This window comes from Sphaeramia orbicularis, chromosome 6 (genome assembly GCF_902148855.1).
Source record: "Sphaeramia orbicularis chromosome 6, fSphaOr1.1, whole genome shotgun sequence".
Lineage (NCBI taxonomy): Eukaryota > Metazoa > Chordata > Actinopteri > Kurtiformes > Apogonidae > Sphaeramia > Sphaeramia orbicularis.
In genome coordinates this window covers 11,011,370-11,029,529 of record NC_043962.1, presented here as the reverse complement: position 1 = coordinate 11,029,529, position 18,160 = coordinate 11,011,370, and the positions used below count along the sequence as shown (strand labels likewise).

Here is an 18,160-nt window from a genome sequence, read left to right as displayed (position 1 = left end):
GTTGGTACGGTATGGTATGGTACAAGATACGACAAAACTAAAATTAATACTAAAACTAAGCATTTAGAAAAAAAATGAAAACTAATAAAAACTAGCAACCCTGCTCTAAAAACAAATTAAAACTAACTGAATTAGAGGAAAAAAAAGTCAAAACTAAATAAAACTAAACTACAATGAAAAATCCAAAACTATTAGAACTTTGATGGAAACAAACCGGATTATAACAGGAAGACGCTGTAAAACCTCTTACCTGGCATGTTATAAGGTTAAGTGTTATATTTTCGGTACCCAGATGCATGTTTTCTATTTTTTTCCGTCGGTGTCATATACAGTGACATGCACGTGTTGAAGTCTTTCCTCGCCGTGGCCTCAGTGGACGCGGTCTCAGCTTACATTGGCCGTTAGTGCGGAGTGATATGTCATTGGGTCAGCTGTGAGCCCACATGTGGCCAAAGCTTCAGAGGCCTCATCACTCATAATAGCTCACTGATTTCACTTACTGCTTATCTGGGACTGGTCATTACATGTGAATATCATTTAATTGTTAGAAAAGTTGAATAATAATGGGTCGGTGTCTGATCGCATGTCTCTGTTTGACCCAACAAACTGTTTCTCAGCAACGTTTAATTTGATTAAAAACACAAGATAATGATGTATTCAGCCTGCAGATGTGAAATGTTTAGGCTGAGGACGTCACACATCGAACTGTTCCAGACGGGATCGACAACAAAGTGACATCCATTGGATTGTAATGGACAAAAAAGGCTAGAAGACAAAGTAATGTGTTAGTGTCTCAAAATAATGGTTTGATAGATACTAATTATGAAACACTTAGTCATGACGTAAACGCATTGTCTTTATTCTGAGATATTACATCATTATTCCGAGGAATTAAGTCACTATTTTTGAAATATTACATCATTATTTCGAGATGCAAGTTGTTATTCAAAGACACTAAATCATGATTTTGAGGAATTAAGTCACTATTTTGAGATATTATACGATTATTTTGACGTCCGAAGTCGTCATTCAGTGACACTAAATGACAATTATGAGGACATAAGTCAGTATTTTGAGATGTTATGCAAGTATTCTGACATTCTAAGTCATTATTCTGAGACACTAATTAATTGTTTTGAGGAATTAAGCCACTATTCTGAGATATTACATCATTATTTTGAGATGCTAAGTTATTATTCTGAGTATGTCAGTATTTTTGTGGTAATAACTCTGTTGGAGTAATGGAATCTTGTTTTCATAACAGTGGCAGAAACTGACTTTCATAATTTCCAAAGTTCAGTTAGTAATAATAATATGGAAGAAATTGTGCCATATTTTGTCGCTTAAGTCGATACAGTAACTGAGGGTCACAACTCTGAGCACATTAATATTAAGTGAAACAGGAAAAAAATCAGAAATGGGTCATTTATTGTTATTATTATTATTATTATTATTATTATTATTATTATTATTATATACAATACAGGTGGTCAAAGTGTTGGACACAAATATAACACATAAAACTAAAGCAAAACAGTAAAAAAAATAATAAAAGCCAACATTAGTTAAAAGCCAAAATGAAGAAATACATTTTGAGAGGATTTAAAAACAGGAAGTGATTTGACCTGTTAAATGTGCAAAGGCAACTCATTCCACAGTGAAGCAGTGACAGAAAACATAGTCAAATTTAGTCAAATTATGATGTATTTTCATATTTTGCAGCTCATATTAGATCATCCTGAGGACGATCTGTTACTGTTTGGCTCCATTATGCACCTCCTCACCTCATAACTATTCCACTACTGCTACTACTGTAAATACACTAACATGTACACTTTAATTTATTCCTATTCTTATTCTATTTTACCTCTTTTTAGTTTACCGGCCGACAGGCCATAAGCTATTGTCGTCACCTGTTGTCGTCATCTGTCGTCCGTTACAAAAATTTCAATCGTCTTCTTCTCTGAAACTACAATTCCAACTGACTTCAAACTTGGTATACAACTTCTTTATGAGGATGTCAACAAAAGTTAGTGAAATTATTTGGATCCGGATCTGATTCTGGATTTGGTGCAACTTTGAAAAATTTCACCTTTATAAGCGATAGGAAGTGGATCGATGCAATAACTCAGTAAATATAAATGATATCCAGTGTAAATTTCTACAGTCCAGCCCTGATGGGGAGCTGACCAAAACATAATGTCCACATGCTGATCAGGATCTTCTTCTGGATCCGGGAACTTGCGGAAAATTTAACATGGGCTCTTATGGGGAAAAAATTTCAATCATCTTCTTCTCCGAAACTCCAGTTCTGATTGACTTCAAACTTGGTATACAGCTTCTGTATGATGATGTCAACACAAGGTATTGAAATTATTTCGATCCGGATCTGATTCTGGATTTGGTGCCACTTTGAAAAATTTTCCCATTTATAATATGGATTGATCCAATTAATCAGTATCAATGATATCAAGTTGAAATTTGAATTTTTTACAGATCTGATTGGAATATGACCAAAACATGGGCTATTTCTGTAATAGAATGAATACACAGAACTGGGTGATAATAAATGGCATCTGGATACATTTCCCAAAGCTTTTAATTTGGCCTGTAAACTACAGGGCCATTGGTCCTATTTTTTTTGTTTGTTTTTTTTTTAAATTTATGGCATTTAACACGAGAGAGAAACGGTATCTGAATTCTCTGTATGTCCTGTACATTTAGTGAATTTACAATAAAGAATCTTTGAATGCGGTTTTTCAGGACTACATAGAAACCGAGCGTCTGCTGAGCGCCGACAACGTCAACCAGGAGGCCTTGCTGTCCTATGCCCGAGAGGCTGCAGACTTTGGAACCAACTACCAGCTGCCGTCTCTGGACTACGCCATCAACCACTACGGACAGCCGGATGTGGCCATGTTCGACTTCACCAGCATGTACGCATCGGAGAACGCCGCCCTGATCAGGGAGAAACACGGACATCAGCTGCTGGTGGCGCTGGTTGGAGATAGTCTGTTAGAGGTATGATGGGTCTGGGGGTGGAGGAAGGGGAGAGGGGGGGGTCATCTGTGGCAGAGGGTCATCTGTTGTTTGGGTGTTGTCAGGAATGTTTGACATTTGGGCTCAGCATGTGTGCGTGTCGGTGCTGACGTCCTGTTCTCGTGTTCAGCCCTTCTGGCCCATGGGGACAGGCTGCGCTCGAGGGTTTCTGGCGGCCTTCGACACTGCATGGATGGTGAGGGGGTGGGCACAGGGGAGGACGCCGCTGGAGATACTGGCTGAAAGGTATGTACACGTCTGGGTTTCACTTCCTGTTGTTTACTGAATTTGATGCAGTTAATCCAGAAAGTTGATTTTTCGTTACCTCTGATAGGCCATGAGCTATTGTGAAGGCACTGTGTCCGTAATTGTCTTTATTGTCTTCATTACACTGGGTTACAAAAAAATGTTTTTTGCAAGTTGTCGAGGTTTTTTCAACTGAATTAGGACCGTTTTGCACCGCTAAATCCAAAAATGACATCTGTTTTTCTCAATCAGGTCAGGTTTTTTTGCTAATTTGATTTTGAAAAATTTGATCTTCCCACAAAATATAATAATTAATACCAAAATAAGATTGGTAAGCACACTTTATGAAACTTGTGACTTGATTCCTGTTAGGTACAATGGTGTATTCAGCGCAGATGTAGCAGAATACGTCAGGCTTATTTTTGCAAGATCTTCTAGTCGAAGCCATTTCATTCACCTGTAATTAAAAAAAAAAAACATTAATCATAAATTGGCAAAAGTAAAATCTTCAGAACTCGTTTATTGCAAGAAATATGAAAGAATTTTGTATCATATCATGTGAAAATGCCCATAAATGTAAGCAAAAATGTTAAAAAGCCAATATGTAGCATAGTTCAGAAAGTTGACCTGATTGGGCAAAATGAATGTGATTTTTGGATTCAGCACACCAAAATTATCCTAAATCAGCTCCAAAAACTTAAACAATAAATTTGTTGTTGACCAGTGTTATCGTCATCTTCGTCTTTGTCGTCGTCTTCATTAACAACTTCTTCAAACGTCTTCTCCGATGAAACTACCGATCGTATTTATTTAAAAAAAATTGTACGTATACTTGCTTGGGACAATGTCTAAAATGTTTGTTCACAGTTTTGATGACTTTTTTAAATATTAAACATTTGCCTTTACTTATAATAGACCATATTTTCATTGGCTCCAAAACTACTGGTTGGATTAATTTAAAAAAAAAAAAAAATTGTAGCTTCTTTGGGACAATGTTTACAAAGTTTGTTCACAGTTTTGAGAAATTTTGATTTTTGGCACATTTTGTTGAAGAATAAAAAATTTGCCTTTACTTCTAATGGATCGTATGTTCATTGGCTTATAACATATAAATGGTCACAGATATCAGTATAGTGACTACTGAGCACTGGTAGGAAGTTATATTTGGACTTTCACTTGGGTCCATGACCTTTGACCTTGAGTGACCTTAAAGGGCCAAACTCAAGTTCATTAATGTCTAGATCTCAACAATGTTCTTCTCCTAAACTACTGGTCAAGGTTATTAGGATGAAAATAGTATTGTTGCAAAGTTCAGGTGCGGTTTCTTGGAATTAAGAGAGTAATTCGAATTTCAGAGATTTTGATATGTGTGAGTGGATTAGAGTGAGGGCAGATGTGAAGTCTAAATGAATTGGGATTGTGGGGGTGAAATTATGGAATAGAGCTTATGATGCATTTAAGTTATCCACTTCTTTGGCAAAGTTTAAAAAAAAAGAAAAAAAAAAGAGTACTTTAAGTTTAAACTAGAAGCACTCGGAGAGCGCAGACCGCCAAGGCTGATCAGTGGGCCCCCCCGTGGGCCCCCCCACCCCCGATCACCACCAAAATTTAATCATTTGTTCCTTGTGCCAATATCAACATTTCTTGAAATTTTTATCCAAATTAAAGGCACAGTAGGCCAAAAATTAAGGGCACCCCCATTTTTTATATAAATTGAGATAAAATCCGCCTTCTGGATCAGATCCGGATCAGCCTTTGAAATGTGATAGAGGACCCCATTGTCAATTCCTGAGTTAAATTTCATGAGTTTTGGTCAATAATTAAGCGAGATATTGGGAAACGAAAATTTTGGCCCCATTTACCACAATGTTAACGAAAATTTCAAAGTGATCCAGAATCCAGGATTTCTTCCGGATCACCCCCAAAAGTTAATCATTTCTTCCTTATCCCATTTCCAACAAACCCTGAAAATTTCATCAAAATCTGTCCATAACTTTTTGAGTTATGTTGCACACTAACGGACAGACAGACAGACAGACAGACAGACAGACAGACAGACAAACAAACCCTGGCAAAAACATAACCTCCTTGGCGGAGGTAATTATTCAGAAATATTGAATTGAGATGGTAGATGTGTTTTTGTTGTTGACTTTTTAAAAATTTTTTAATTTGTTATTATTATGGTGTAAATGCTGGATGCTGTACACATTTAAGTTGACGTAAGCAGTGTATTAGTTGAAAAGGATAGGCAAAAAAAATAAGCTTTTGCTTCTAGCCTATTCCTTTTTTGATTTTTATGTTTATTACAATTGATGTGCTGAGTACAATGACTGATGTAAAACCAAAAATAAATTTATTCATTCATTCATTCATTCATTATTGTTAACGAAAACTAACGAAATGACGAAAACTAGAATTGAAAAAACATTTTCGTTAACTGAAATAAATAAAAACTATAATTAAAAGAAAAAAACTGTATTGTGTGCTTATAAAACTAACTAAAACATATAAAAATTATGGATAAAATTCCCTTCGTTTTCATTTTTTTGTCAGTGTCGGAGTGATACGAAATCGATTTATTTCACTCAAGCAATTTTAGCTAGCGGCACCTTACGACACTTCACGGTCCGTCACATGGTTTAGAGTCGTCTTCTGGTCCCTGCTCTACCTGACAACATGGAGACTATAACAGCAGAGTCCTGTCTGGGATTTATGTGAATACGACGGACAAGAAAAGAAAAGATATGAAAAAACTAAAACTAAGCATTTGGGAAAAAAAAACCAAAAAGTAATAAAAACTAGCAAACCTGCTCAAAAAACTAATTAAAACTAACTGAATTAGGGGAAAAAAAGTCAAAACTAACTAAAACTAAACTATAATGAAAAATCCAAAACTATTATAACCTCGCTACTGGTCAGATTAATTTCAATTTTTTTTTAATGTAGCATCCTTGGGAATATGTTTACAAAGTTTTGTTTACATATTCAAGAAATTTAGATTTTCCACATTTTTGGCAAATTTTTTGAAATATTACAAATTTGCCTTAACTTATAATGGTTAGTATTTTAATAGCTTATAAATGTAAATGGTTACAGATATCAATATAGTTAGTATTGAGCACTGATAAGAGGTCATATATGGACTTTTATTTAATTAGTTGAGTTATTCTCCAGTGAAAGTATACTGGCCGAACCTGACAACCTCGCAAATTCAATTTGTTATTGATTTTTGATTGAACATGCTGATGAGATACAGGGCCATTGGTCCTATTTTTTTATTTTTTAATTTTTTTTTAACAGTGACCCCATTACCTCAGTCCACCAAAATATGCACTTGAGACATACATATATATTGTATAATCACAATGAAATATGATTACATTTTTATAAATAATAAAAAGTTTTGCATTTTATTGCTTTATTTTTTTAAGTGAATAAGCTGAATTTGAGGTGAATCTATGCCATATAATACAAACAGCTTTATTATTTGACACAAATAACCCAACAGTTCAGCTTCAGGAAGTCTATAATGTGTGTTGTCAGTGTGTATTTACTGATTTATCAAATTAATTATCAAACCACCCTTGTTTTCTTCAGTTTCTTGTTCATTTTAATGCCTGGTACAACTAAAAGTACATTTGTTTGGACAAAAATAATGATAACAACAAAAATAGCTCATAGTAGTTAAATTGCAGAGCTGATATCTGTCCATTTTCCATGGTTTTCTTGATAATAACCAAAATCACTTCAGTTCTTATGTCAATATCTATGTCATTGTACTGACAAAAATAATGCTTTTAGGCATTCCATGTTTTCTTTTCTGTCTGTTTTAGTCACATGACACACACAGGAGTTAGTACTTGATTGCATAACACTGGTCAACAACAAATTTATTGTTTAAGTTTTTTTAGCTGATTTAGGATCATTTTGGTGTGCTGAATCCAAAAATCACATTAATTTTGCTCAATCAGGTCAACTTTCTGAACTATGCTACATATTGGCTTTTTAACATTTTTGCTTACATTTATGGGCATTTTCACATCATATGATACAAAATTCTTTCATATTTCTTGCAATAAACGAGTTCTGAAGATTTTACTTTTGCCAATTTATGATTAATGTTTTTTTTTTTAATATTACAGGTGAATGAAATGGCTTCGACTAGAGGATCTTGCAAAAATAAGCCTGACGTATTCTGCTACATCTGCGCTGAATACATAATAAACTAGAAGCACTCAGAGAGCGCAGACCTCTGCCAAGGCTGATCAGTGGCCCCCCCCGTGGGCCCCCCCACGCCAAGGAGGTTATGTTTTTGCCAGGGTTTGTCTGTCTGTCTGTCTGTTTGTCTGTCCGTTAGTGTGCAACATAACTCAAAAAGTTATGGACAGATTTTGATGAAATTTTCTGGTCTGCACCCCCCCCGTGGGCCCCCCCACCCCCGATCACCACCAAAATTTAATCATTTCTTCCTTATCCCATTTCCAACAAACCCTGAAAATTTCATCCAAATCTGTCCATAACTTTTTGAGTTATGTTGCACACTAACGGACAGACAGACAGACAGACAGACAAACAAACCCTGGCAAAAACATAACCTCCTTGGCGGAGGTAATAATAAATACATCCTGTTAGAAAATTATTTTTTTTTCTCTTAAAACCTATTTTGGGTGAGAACTATATAAAAAATCAACTGATAAAGTCACAAAAATGTAATCAATTTTGTGAGAAGATGAAATTTTTCAAAATCTAATTAGCAAAAAAACTTGACCTGATTGAGGAAAAACAGATGTCATTTTTGGATTTAGCGGTGCAAAATGGTCCTAATTCAGTTGAAAAAACCTCGACAACTTGCAAAAAACATTTTTTTGTAACCCAGTGTAATCATTTTTTTGATGCCTTTTAATGGTCTAATGATTTTTTCCACGACTGTAGGTGGTTCTGAGATGGCATTAACCCTTTCATGCATAGTGGTCACTACAGTGGTCAGCTGTTCAAAGGTGTTGTTCTCTTGTATATTTATGGATTCTGTTGGTTTATTTCCATATCAGCCAACACAGTGGACACTTACGCATCATCCCATACACTGTAATTCACACCATTACTGTAAATTTGCTGTTCTAGATAAACCTGATCTGCAGAAACATGTTTGAGTGTAAAAAAAATTCTAATTGTTATTGGACTGTAATTAACCTTTTTTTTTTTTTTTTTTTTAATAAAAAGGTTTTTTTTTTTGGCAAATTATCTCCATGCAGGTATGTTAAAATGTGAGAAAATATCAGATTAGCAGTATTAATGTTTTTATTTCATAGTTTTTATGTTTCTTTGCTTCTAATATTAAACACATGGTGTCCAGCTGAGTGGATATTTTTGTAACGCCATGAAAAATGGGCTCATAAAAAAATTCAATCACATTGTTTGTTTGTTTTTTCATGCCTAAAGAGGAATGGAAAACACCAAGGAAAAAAAAATCTTGATTAAGCTTCTCATAATTAACGCATGAAAGGGTTAATGTTGGATTTTTACACTAAATACAAGCATCATATGAGGTTCGTCATATCCTCACCCTGAACGAATTTCTTCACCCATAAAGTCTTACGTTATGTGTAAATGTCCAGAAACTGCTGCTCCTGCTTAGGTCATAATCAGTGCAGATAAGAGGCTAAAACAACACTGCTAATTGTTCTTAACCTAATTGGAATCATTTCAATGTAACTCAAAACAATGGATTAGTAGTATTAGTATTACTTGATTGCATAACTGTTGTTTTTCATGACTTTTGATGGTCTAATAATTTTTTCCGCCACTGTAGAATTAATCCTTGACTTTTTTTTATTTTCCATTTTCATTGGAACATTTCACACATTCCTCAGCTGCCTGAACTCACATCACGTGTTGGCTGTTCAGTCCTCATGTGTCAGTCCTGTCTTTGATCAGGGAGAGTATCTACCGACTGCTGCCTCAGACCACCACGGAGAACATCAGCAAAAACTTCGAGCAGTACAGCATCGACCCGTCCACTCGATACCCCAACCTCAACTCCAGCTGCGTCCGTCCACACCAGGTCAGTCCGACACCACGTCATGTCTGCAAACGTCAAAACAAGGAAAAAGAGGAGGATGGATTTCAGGAGGAGTAGGATTTACCTCCAGAGGCTGTGGTTGGAGATGTGGGTGGTGAAGGACAAAATATGGACCAGTCTGGTGCATAGGGACTGCAGATGAAAAGTAGTTATTACCTCCGCCAAGGAGGTTATGTTTTTGCCAGGGTTTGTTTGTTTGTTTGTTTGTTTGTTTGTCTGTCCGTTAGTGTGCAACATAACTCAAAAAGTTATGGACAGATTTGGATGAAATTTTCAGGGTTTGTTGGAAATGGGATAAGGAAGAAATGATTAAATTTTGGTGGTGATCGGGGGTGGGGGGGCCCACGGGGGGGGCCACTGATCAGCCTTGGCGGAGGTCTGTGCTCTCCCAGTGCTTCTAGTTTATACTAATTCTGGCATATTTACATGGGTGTATTTTTTATACAACGATGTTCATAAATATGCATGGTCCCTATTAAATAAACCAATAAAATAGTGATTGTGATTTAGGGATTTATTCCGAATATGCAGTGAAAATTAACATAAATGTTAAAAAGCAAAAAAAAAAAGCAAACGTAAATAATAATAATAATAATAATAATAATAATAATAATAATAATATATACAGGGTGGGGAAGCAAAATTTACAATGAACATTTAGTTGTTTTTTCTCAGCAGGCACTACGTCAATTGTTTTGAAACCAAACATATATTGATGTCATAATCATACCTAACACTATTATCCATACCTTTTCAGAAACTTTTGCCCATATGAGTAATCAGGAAAGCAAACGTCAAAGAGCGTGTGATTTGCTGAATGCACTCGTCACACCAAAAGAGATTTCAAAAATAGTTGGAGTGTCCATAAAGACTGTTTATAATGGAAAGAAGAGAATGACTATGAGCAAAACTATTACGAGAAAGTCTGGAAGATACTATTAAAGAAGAATGGGAGAAGTTGTCACCCCAATATTTGAGGAACACTTGCGCAAGTTTCAGGAAGCGTGTGAAGGCAGTTATTGAGAAAGGAGGAGGACAGAATAAACTAGAAGCACTGGGAGAGCACAGACCTCCGCCAAGGCTGATCAGTGCCCCCCGTGGGCCCCCCCACCCCTGATCACCACCAAAATTTAATCATTTCTTCCTTATCCCATTTCCAACAAACCCTGAAAATTTCATCCAAATCTGTCCATAACTTTTTCAGTTATGTTGCACACTAATGGACAGACAAACAAACAAACAAACAAACAAACAAACAAACAAACCCTGGCAAAAACATAACCTCCTTGGCGGAGGTAAAAACATTTTCTATTATGTCAATTTTCTTGTGGCAAATAAATTCTCATGACTTTCAATAAACTAATTGGTCATACACTGTCTTTCAATCCCTGCCTCAAGATATTGTAAATTTTGCTTCCCCACCCTGTGTGTGTGTGTGTGTGTATATATATATATATATATATATATATATATGTATATATATATATATATATATATATATATATATATATATATATATATGAACAATCATAACAATTTTAGACAGAAGAACAGCACAATAGTTCCATTTACATGGCCTAAATAAATAAATTATTTAAATAAAAATAATAGAATTAGAAATAGGATCTGATACATTTTGGAGTCTGATCCATCGATTTTGGTCACATTTTTACCCTAAATCCTGTCTGTAAAGAGCTTAACCTAAGTGCCTTTCTTCCCCAAAAGAAAGGGTGAGAAAGTAACTAAAACAATATCTATTTAAATACTGAATCTAATACAACTACGGTGGAATTTAACCCATAAAGACCCAAACATCCGTCAGTGACCAAAACCATCCACTGATCTAAAACGTTTAATACCTGTTAATCCACTTATCCTATTAATACATGTAAATAATTGATGTAAAATACAGTTATTCATTTTTTCATGGTCATCAGATATGACCCATTTGGACATTCAGAGGCTCTGTAGTTACCGTGGAAACACCGTCATCTTCTACAACATTGATTCACCAGTAAAACCTATGGAGTTCAATCAATAACAGCAGTCATAGACACTTGTTTTATATTCAGTTAATGATATATTTTACTGAAAAAGTCACTTTTTCTTGAGTTTTCTGTCCTTTTGATATAATAATCCTCGGCTTTACTCTGAGCTTTTATGAACATCTACATGATGAGTAAATTAAATGATGGAAAATACCAGATTTTCACTGAAAAAAACACAAAATACAGAAGATAATATTACAATAAACAGTGATAAACCACTTAAGAATGGTTAAATATACAGAAAAATTCATTTGGGAACTACCACAAATGTCACACTGGGTCCTTATGGGTTACATGGAAAAACATACGTGTAAATGGTGACACAAGTCCAACAGGATCAAAAACTAACTTGTCTCTTGGCGTTGACTATAATGCGTTTTTTTTTTTTTTCCAAAACAGAAGTCTGGTTTTTTGCTGAAAAACTCACTTTCTTTCAGTTTTTTCAGTTTTTGTCTGAGCTTTTATGAACATCTATATGATCAGTGAATTAAATATTGACTATATCTGAATTTCACTGGAAAAATGCAAAATACAGTGGATTACTCTCTAATAAATGGTGACAAATCACTTAAAAAATGTTAAATATAGAGAAAGAAATCATTATGGAACTACCACAAAAGTAGCACTGAGTCTGTATGGGTTAAGTAATGCCTCAAACTTCTATTTAATTGTAATGTTTGTGTTGCAAATGCATTATGCGATCAGCCTCCCCCCTCAGCTGCCCCTCCATACTCCTCTTACACCTATTCAGTACTAATATGACCTGCAGCGTCTTGTGTTATATAAATGTCCTGCTGTGCCACACACAGTCTAAAACCATGCTCTCCTTTTATGTATTTCCTCAGGTGCGTCATCTGTTCATCGATGGCAATGAAGACTCCCATCACGTGGGTAGAGGAGGGCCAACACGACGATCTGTCAACCTGTCCAGACGAGGTGAGACGCTGAATGAAGTTCTTTTTACAAATGAGGTTCTAATATTCAGATACATGTTTAGTTGACTTGAATGTTCAATGAGCTGAGGTCGATGACGGGCCTTTTATGTGGTGTCTGTGATGAGAGAGAGCGAGAGAGAGAGAGAGAGAGAGAGAGAGTGTCTGTGATGAGAGAGAGAGAGAGAGAGAGAGAGAGATTACAAACAAAATTAAGGATATTTCTTTTTTTTTTGTCATTTTTTTGTCATTTTTGCCATTTGTAAATAAAACTGTCTGGTCATTTAAAAAAAAGTGTATCAATTCAATTCACATACAAAAAAGGAAGTAAAAAGCGCTCTGCAAGAATCCCAACTGAAAAAAAAAGCCCAAAAATTAAAAATATGTTTAACTTTTTGTTTGCAAGATAGATAGATAGATAGATAGATAGATAGATAGATAGATAGATAGATAGATAGATAGATAGATAGATAACAAAAAGTTAAGGATATTTCTTTTTTTTTTTCATTTTTGCCATTTGTAAATAAAACTGTCTGGTCATTAAAAAAATATGGATGGATGGATGGATATCTGATAGATGGATAGATAGACTACAAACAAAAAGTTAAGGATATTTCTTTTTTTTGTCTTTTTTTTTTTTTGTCATTTTTGCCATTTGTAAATAAAACTGTCTGGTCATTTAAAAAAAAATGTGTTTCAATTCAATTCACATACAAAAAAGGAAGTAAAAAGCGCTCTGCAAGAATCCCAACTGAAAAAAAAAGCCCAAAAATTAAAAATATGTTTAACTTTTTGTTTGTAGGATAGATAGATAGATAGATAGATAGATAGATAGATAGATAGATAGATAGATAGATAGATAGATAGATAGATAGATAGATAGATAGATAGATAGATAGACTTTATTTCGAACATAAGTTGGCAAAAGAAATTCCAGATTTAAAAGGACACTCCAATATATGTAAATAAATTAACCAAAAAGGAAAAATAAATATCACACAAATGTTTAACTGTTTCATTGTGACTCTTTAACCCTTTATAGGACGTTTATAGAACAAATCTGAAATTCAAAAAATCAACCATAGTGTGTTATTGCAGTACATAATAAGACTTTATTACTTTCGTCTTTCATCTTTAGTGCATTGCGTGGTTTATTTACTTTATTATACAGCAGAGGATTGGGGGGATTTCAGGGATGTACCCTTGCTGTCGGCCCCAAACAGCGTAAGCTTAGTTTAATTCTTGCGTTGTATAATATTTGTGCTGTTTTAATTTCCACCAAATCCTTTAATTTGAGCGTATGTGAGAGTAAGAATAGTTCCTTGGTGTGTTCCAGATGTCCTGTATTAAAAAAAGACAGATTAAAGATGCAGTTTGTGTCTTTAGATCAGTGGTTTCCAACCTTTTTAGGCTCGTGACCCCATTTTAACATCACAAATTTATGGCGACCCCTGAAACATTTTTTTGCAAAAATTAATTTGTTTTTGATCATGTAATAGTTTGCTATACTATGTTGCAAATAAAAGTTAATTTTAGATGATATTTAGTCTATATAATGTAAATTATTATGGACGGAGGCAGAAAAGCCAGGTGTAGATTATTGCACAAAGGGAGAATTTTATTTTATTTTTTATTTTTATGGACATCGGTAGGTAGGGGATTGGTGGATATTTGTCCAAATTTACAGACCTAGGTTTTCATGCATGAGTGAGCAGGGGTTCACCCGAACCCTAACCCAGTGGTTTCCAACCTTTTTTGGCTGTGACCCCATTTTAACATCACAAATTTCTGGCTACCCCAGACATTCCAAACAGACATTTTTTGTTAAAATGTATTTGTTTTGGATCATGTAATAGTTTTCTATGCTATGCTGCAAATAAATGTTAATTTTAGCCTACATTTAGTCTATATAATGTATATTATTGTGGACAGAGGCAGTAAAGCCAGGTGTAGATTACTGCACAAAGGGAGAATTTTCTTTTCCTTGGTCAGGATATGTACAGTCAGTCCAGCTTGGATTTACAAGGCTGACAATTAATACTGAACAAACAAGAACTCAAACTACACTCAACAAAAATATAAACGCACCACTTTTGTTTTTGCTCCCATTTTTCATGAGCTGAACTCAAAGATCTAAAACTTTTTCTGTGTACACACAAGGTTTATTTCTCTCAAATATTGTTCACAAATCTGTCTAAATTTGTGTTAGTGAACACTTCTTCTTTGCTGAGATAATCCATCCACCTCACAGGTGTGGCATATCAAGATGCTGATTAGACAGCAGGATTTTTGCACAGGTGTGCCTTAGGCTGGCCACAATAAAAGGCCACTCCAAAATGGGCAGTTTTATCACACAGCACAATACCACAGATGTCACAAGTTTTGAGGGAATATGCAATCGGCATGCTGACTTCAGGAATCTCCACCAGAGCTTTTGCCTGTGAATTGAATGTTCATTTCTCTACCATAAGCCATCTCCAAAGGTGTTTCAGAGAATTCATGAAGAAGACCGTGCGAGGAAAATGGTGGTCACACCAAATACTGACTGGTTTTCTGAGCCCCCCTGGACCACCCAATACAGTAAAAGTGCACATTTTAGAGTGGCCTTTTATTGTGGCCAGCCTAAGTCACACCTGTGCAATAATCCTGCTGTCTAATCAGCATCTTGATCTGCCACACCTGTGAGGTGGATGGATTATCTCAGCAAAGGACAAAGGAGAAGTGCTCACTAACACAGATTTAGACAAATTTATGAACAATATTTGAGAGAAATAGGCCTTTTGTGTTCATAGAAAAAGTTTTAGATCTTTGAGTTCAGCTCATGAAAAATGGGAGCAAAAACAAAAGTGGTGCGTTTATATTTTTGTTCAGTGTATGAATTATGAGAGAGCTGCAGCATCTGAAACTGACCACAATGAACATCTGACAGATAAACAGAACCACAGTGCTTCAGTTTCAGACTCACAGTTTGTCTTTGATGAATTGGAATTGTCTCTGTCAGCTCACCATATATTTTTGATTAGTAACGATTTTATTCTTATTTTTATCAATTACTAGAAATTTCAGACGACCCCACAGATGAAAAACGCTGCATTAACCCTTAATCGTGCAAGTGTCTATTTTTGGTAATTTCTGCATACATTACAAGACAGTGACAGTAACAGTTCCAGTGAGTCAACAATCTCAGGTCCAATGTGGTCTGCAGGGTCTGTAAGGTCCACCTCTGCATGAACAGTGAGTGATTGTCTCTCTCAACTCACCATATATTTTTTATTAGTGAGGGTTTTTTTTCTTGTTTTTATCAATTACTGGAAATTTCAGACGACCCTATTTGAATTCCAGGCGACCCCATGGTTGCAAAAAACACTGTTTTAGACAAAGCGTTGGTGGTGCCAGTTCCTCAGATGGGCCTGTTTTCTTATGTCAAAGCTCGCTGTGGTGTAGTAATAGTAACCTGATTGGCCTGTGAGTCACCGCTGAGATTAGAGACCTTCACGGCCTATTAACACGACATAAAAGCTTTTTTTAAACCATTATACATTAATGAGACACTCCGTTACGGTTTATCAAAGCCACTCAGCTCTGACTCTGCGACGTAGACAACATCAGCACAGGTTTTTGTTTGCACATGTTGCATTTTAATAACTCAGATGGAGCTACTCGACCCAGTCCGCTGTCAGACACAAACGCAGTGACATCATCAGCAGCCCCTGCTGAGGGGAAACTGTAGCCATGTCACCGCTACAGGCCGACACACCTTATCCCAGACAATGCAGGTGGATTCCATTACAGCACATGAGGGTCAAACATGATGCCTCCCACAGACGTGTGCTGACCTGCTCTACTCCACAACACAGGCTGCATATGGAGGTTTTTCCAGTTATTCTGGTGCCATGAGTTCAAGACTCAGACTCAGCTTTATTATCATACGATCAGTGATACATGAGAGGTTTGTAGCACAGAAGATGAAAGGATAAAAAATAAAATATAAAGGTAAATAAGGTAGAATAAAACTACCAGAAAATGTGCAAACAAAATAAATAAAAAACATAAAATAGCTTCTTAATATGTACAAAATGTCACAGTATGCAGTAAGAGTACAGTTAAATGTGTATGAATTTATGCCATCACTGTAAACAAAGCACTGACATAATGTGACATAACACACAAAGTTAGTAATAACGCTGGTTTTCTTCCTGTTCGACTGCTTCCTTCAGTTGCATCCTCAGAACCACTTCCCATATTGTGCATTAATCCCTCAAATGTGATTTATGTCCAATAAGTATAACCGGGCAATAATCTTTTGTTCTGCAATAACAATGCAATATTTACTCAATATTTATTAAAGTAAATGCACAATTTTTTATATAGACCTGGTTCATTGGTGCGTGTGTGTGTGTGTGTGTGTGTATATATATATATATATATATATATATATATATATATATATATATATTGATATACATGATGTTTTTATAGGAAATGCATACTGTAAATACTGTAAATTGCACCTATTTATACTTTACCCAGTTTTATTTCTTAATTTTTTATTCTATGCTCTATTCTCATGTTTCTTTGTTAAATTATATGTATCTATATCTATCTATCTATCTATCTATCTATCTATCTATCTATCTATCTATCTATCTATCTATCTATCTATCTATCTATCTATCTATCTATCTATCTATCTATCTATCTATCTATCTATCTATCTATCTATCTATCTATCTATCTATCTATCTATCTATGTATATGTATATATGTATGTATATATTTTATTTATTTATTTATTTTTTACCATATTTTTAATTTTATTTTTTATTTTTTGTGATTTTATATTCTCTCTATTCTTATTTCTATAGCACTGGCGTTTGTAAATATTGCTACAATGACAGGAGTTGGAGTCCTAATTCTATTCTATTCTATTCTATTCTATTCTATTCTATTCTATTCTGTTCTAGTTTAGCAGATGTGTAGAGGTGGGGATGGTTACATTTATTTAACCCTTAAAGGCCTGCATCTGTTTTTATAGTGATTAACAAATCATTTTTTCTCTGTATTTAACCTTTTCTGATTCATTCATATTTATTATGCTCACATCTGCATATTTCAGTGAAAATCAGGTATTTTTCTACGTTTAACCCATGAAGACCCAAACATCAGTCTGTGACCAAAACTGTTTAGTACCTGTTGATCTTCTAATCCTATCAATCTATGTAAATAATTGGTGTAAAATACAGTTTGTCATCTTTTCATGGTCCTCAGATATGACCCATTTGGATGTTCAGGGGTTTTGTAGTTACCATGGAAACACTGTCCTCTTCAATAACAGTAAAACCCATGGAGTTGGATCAGTGACAGTAGATGTGCATACTGGGTTTATGTTCAGTTAATGATAGATTTTACTGAAAAAGTCACTTTTTCTTTAGTTTTCTCTGTTTTTGATGTAATAACTCTTAACTTTAATCAGAGCTTTTATGAACATCCACATGATCAGTGAATTAAATATAGGAAAATACCTGAATTATACTGATAAAATGCAAAATACAGAGGATACTATTATAATAAATGGTGATAAATCACTCATGAAAGGTTAGATATAGAGAAAATTTCATTTGGGAACTGACAAAAGTAGCGCTGGGTCTTTATGGGTTAATTTACTCATCATGTTCATAAAAGATCAGAGTAATTTCAAAGATTATTATATCAGAACAGAAAAAAAATGAAGAAATAGTGACTTTTTCACAAATATATCATTAACTGAAGATAAAAAACAAATGTGTACACCCATCATCATTTATCAAACTACATTA

The 18,160-nt window shown here is 34.8% G+C and overlaps 1 protein-coding gene across 1 annotated transcript in view; it reads left to right on the top strand.

Moving 5' to 3' along the window:
- The window catches only part of LOC115420571 (protein-methionine sulfoxide oxidase mical2b-like), a 323,437-nt gene that overhangs the window by 89,148 nt on the left and 216,129 nt on the right, over nucleotides 1-18,160 (top strand). Inside the window, 4 exon segments of the mRNA XM_030135922.1 lie at nucleotides 2,764-3,021; nucleotides 3,170-3,285; nucleotides 9,220-9,346; nucleotides 12,258-12,348. Coding sequence (XP_029991782.1) covers nucleotides 2,764-3,021; nucleotides 3,170-3,285; nucleotides 9,220-9,346; nucleotides 12,258-12,348 — 592 coding nt within the window.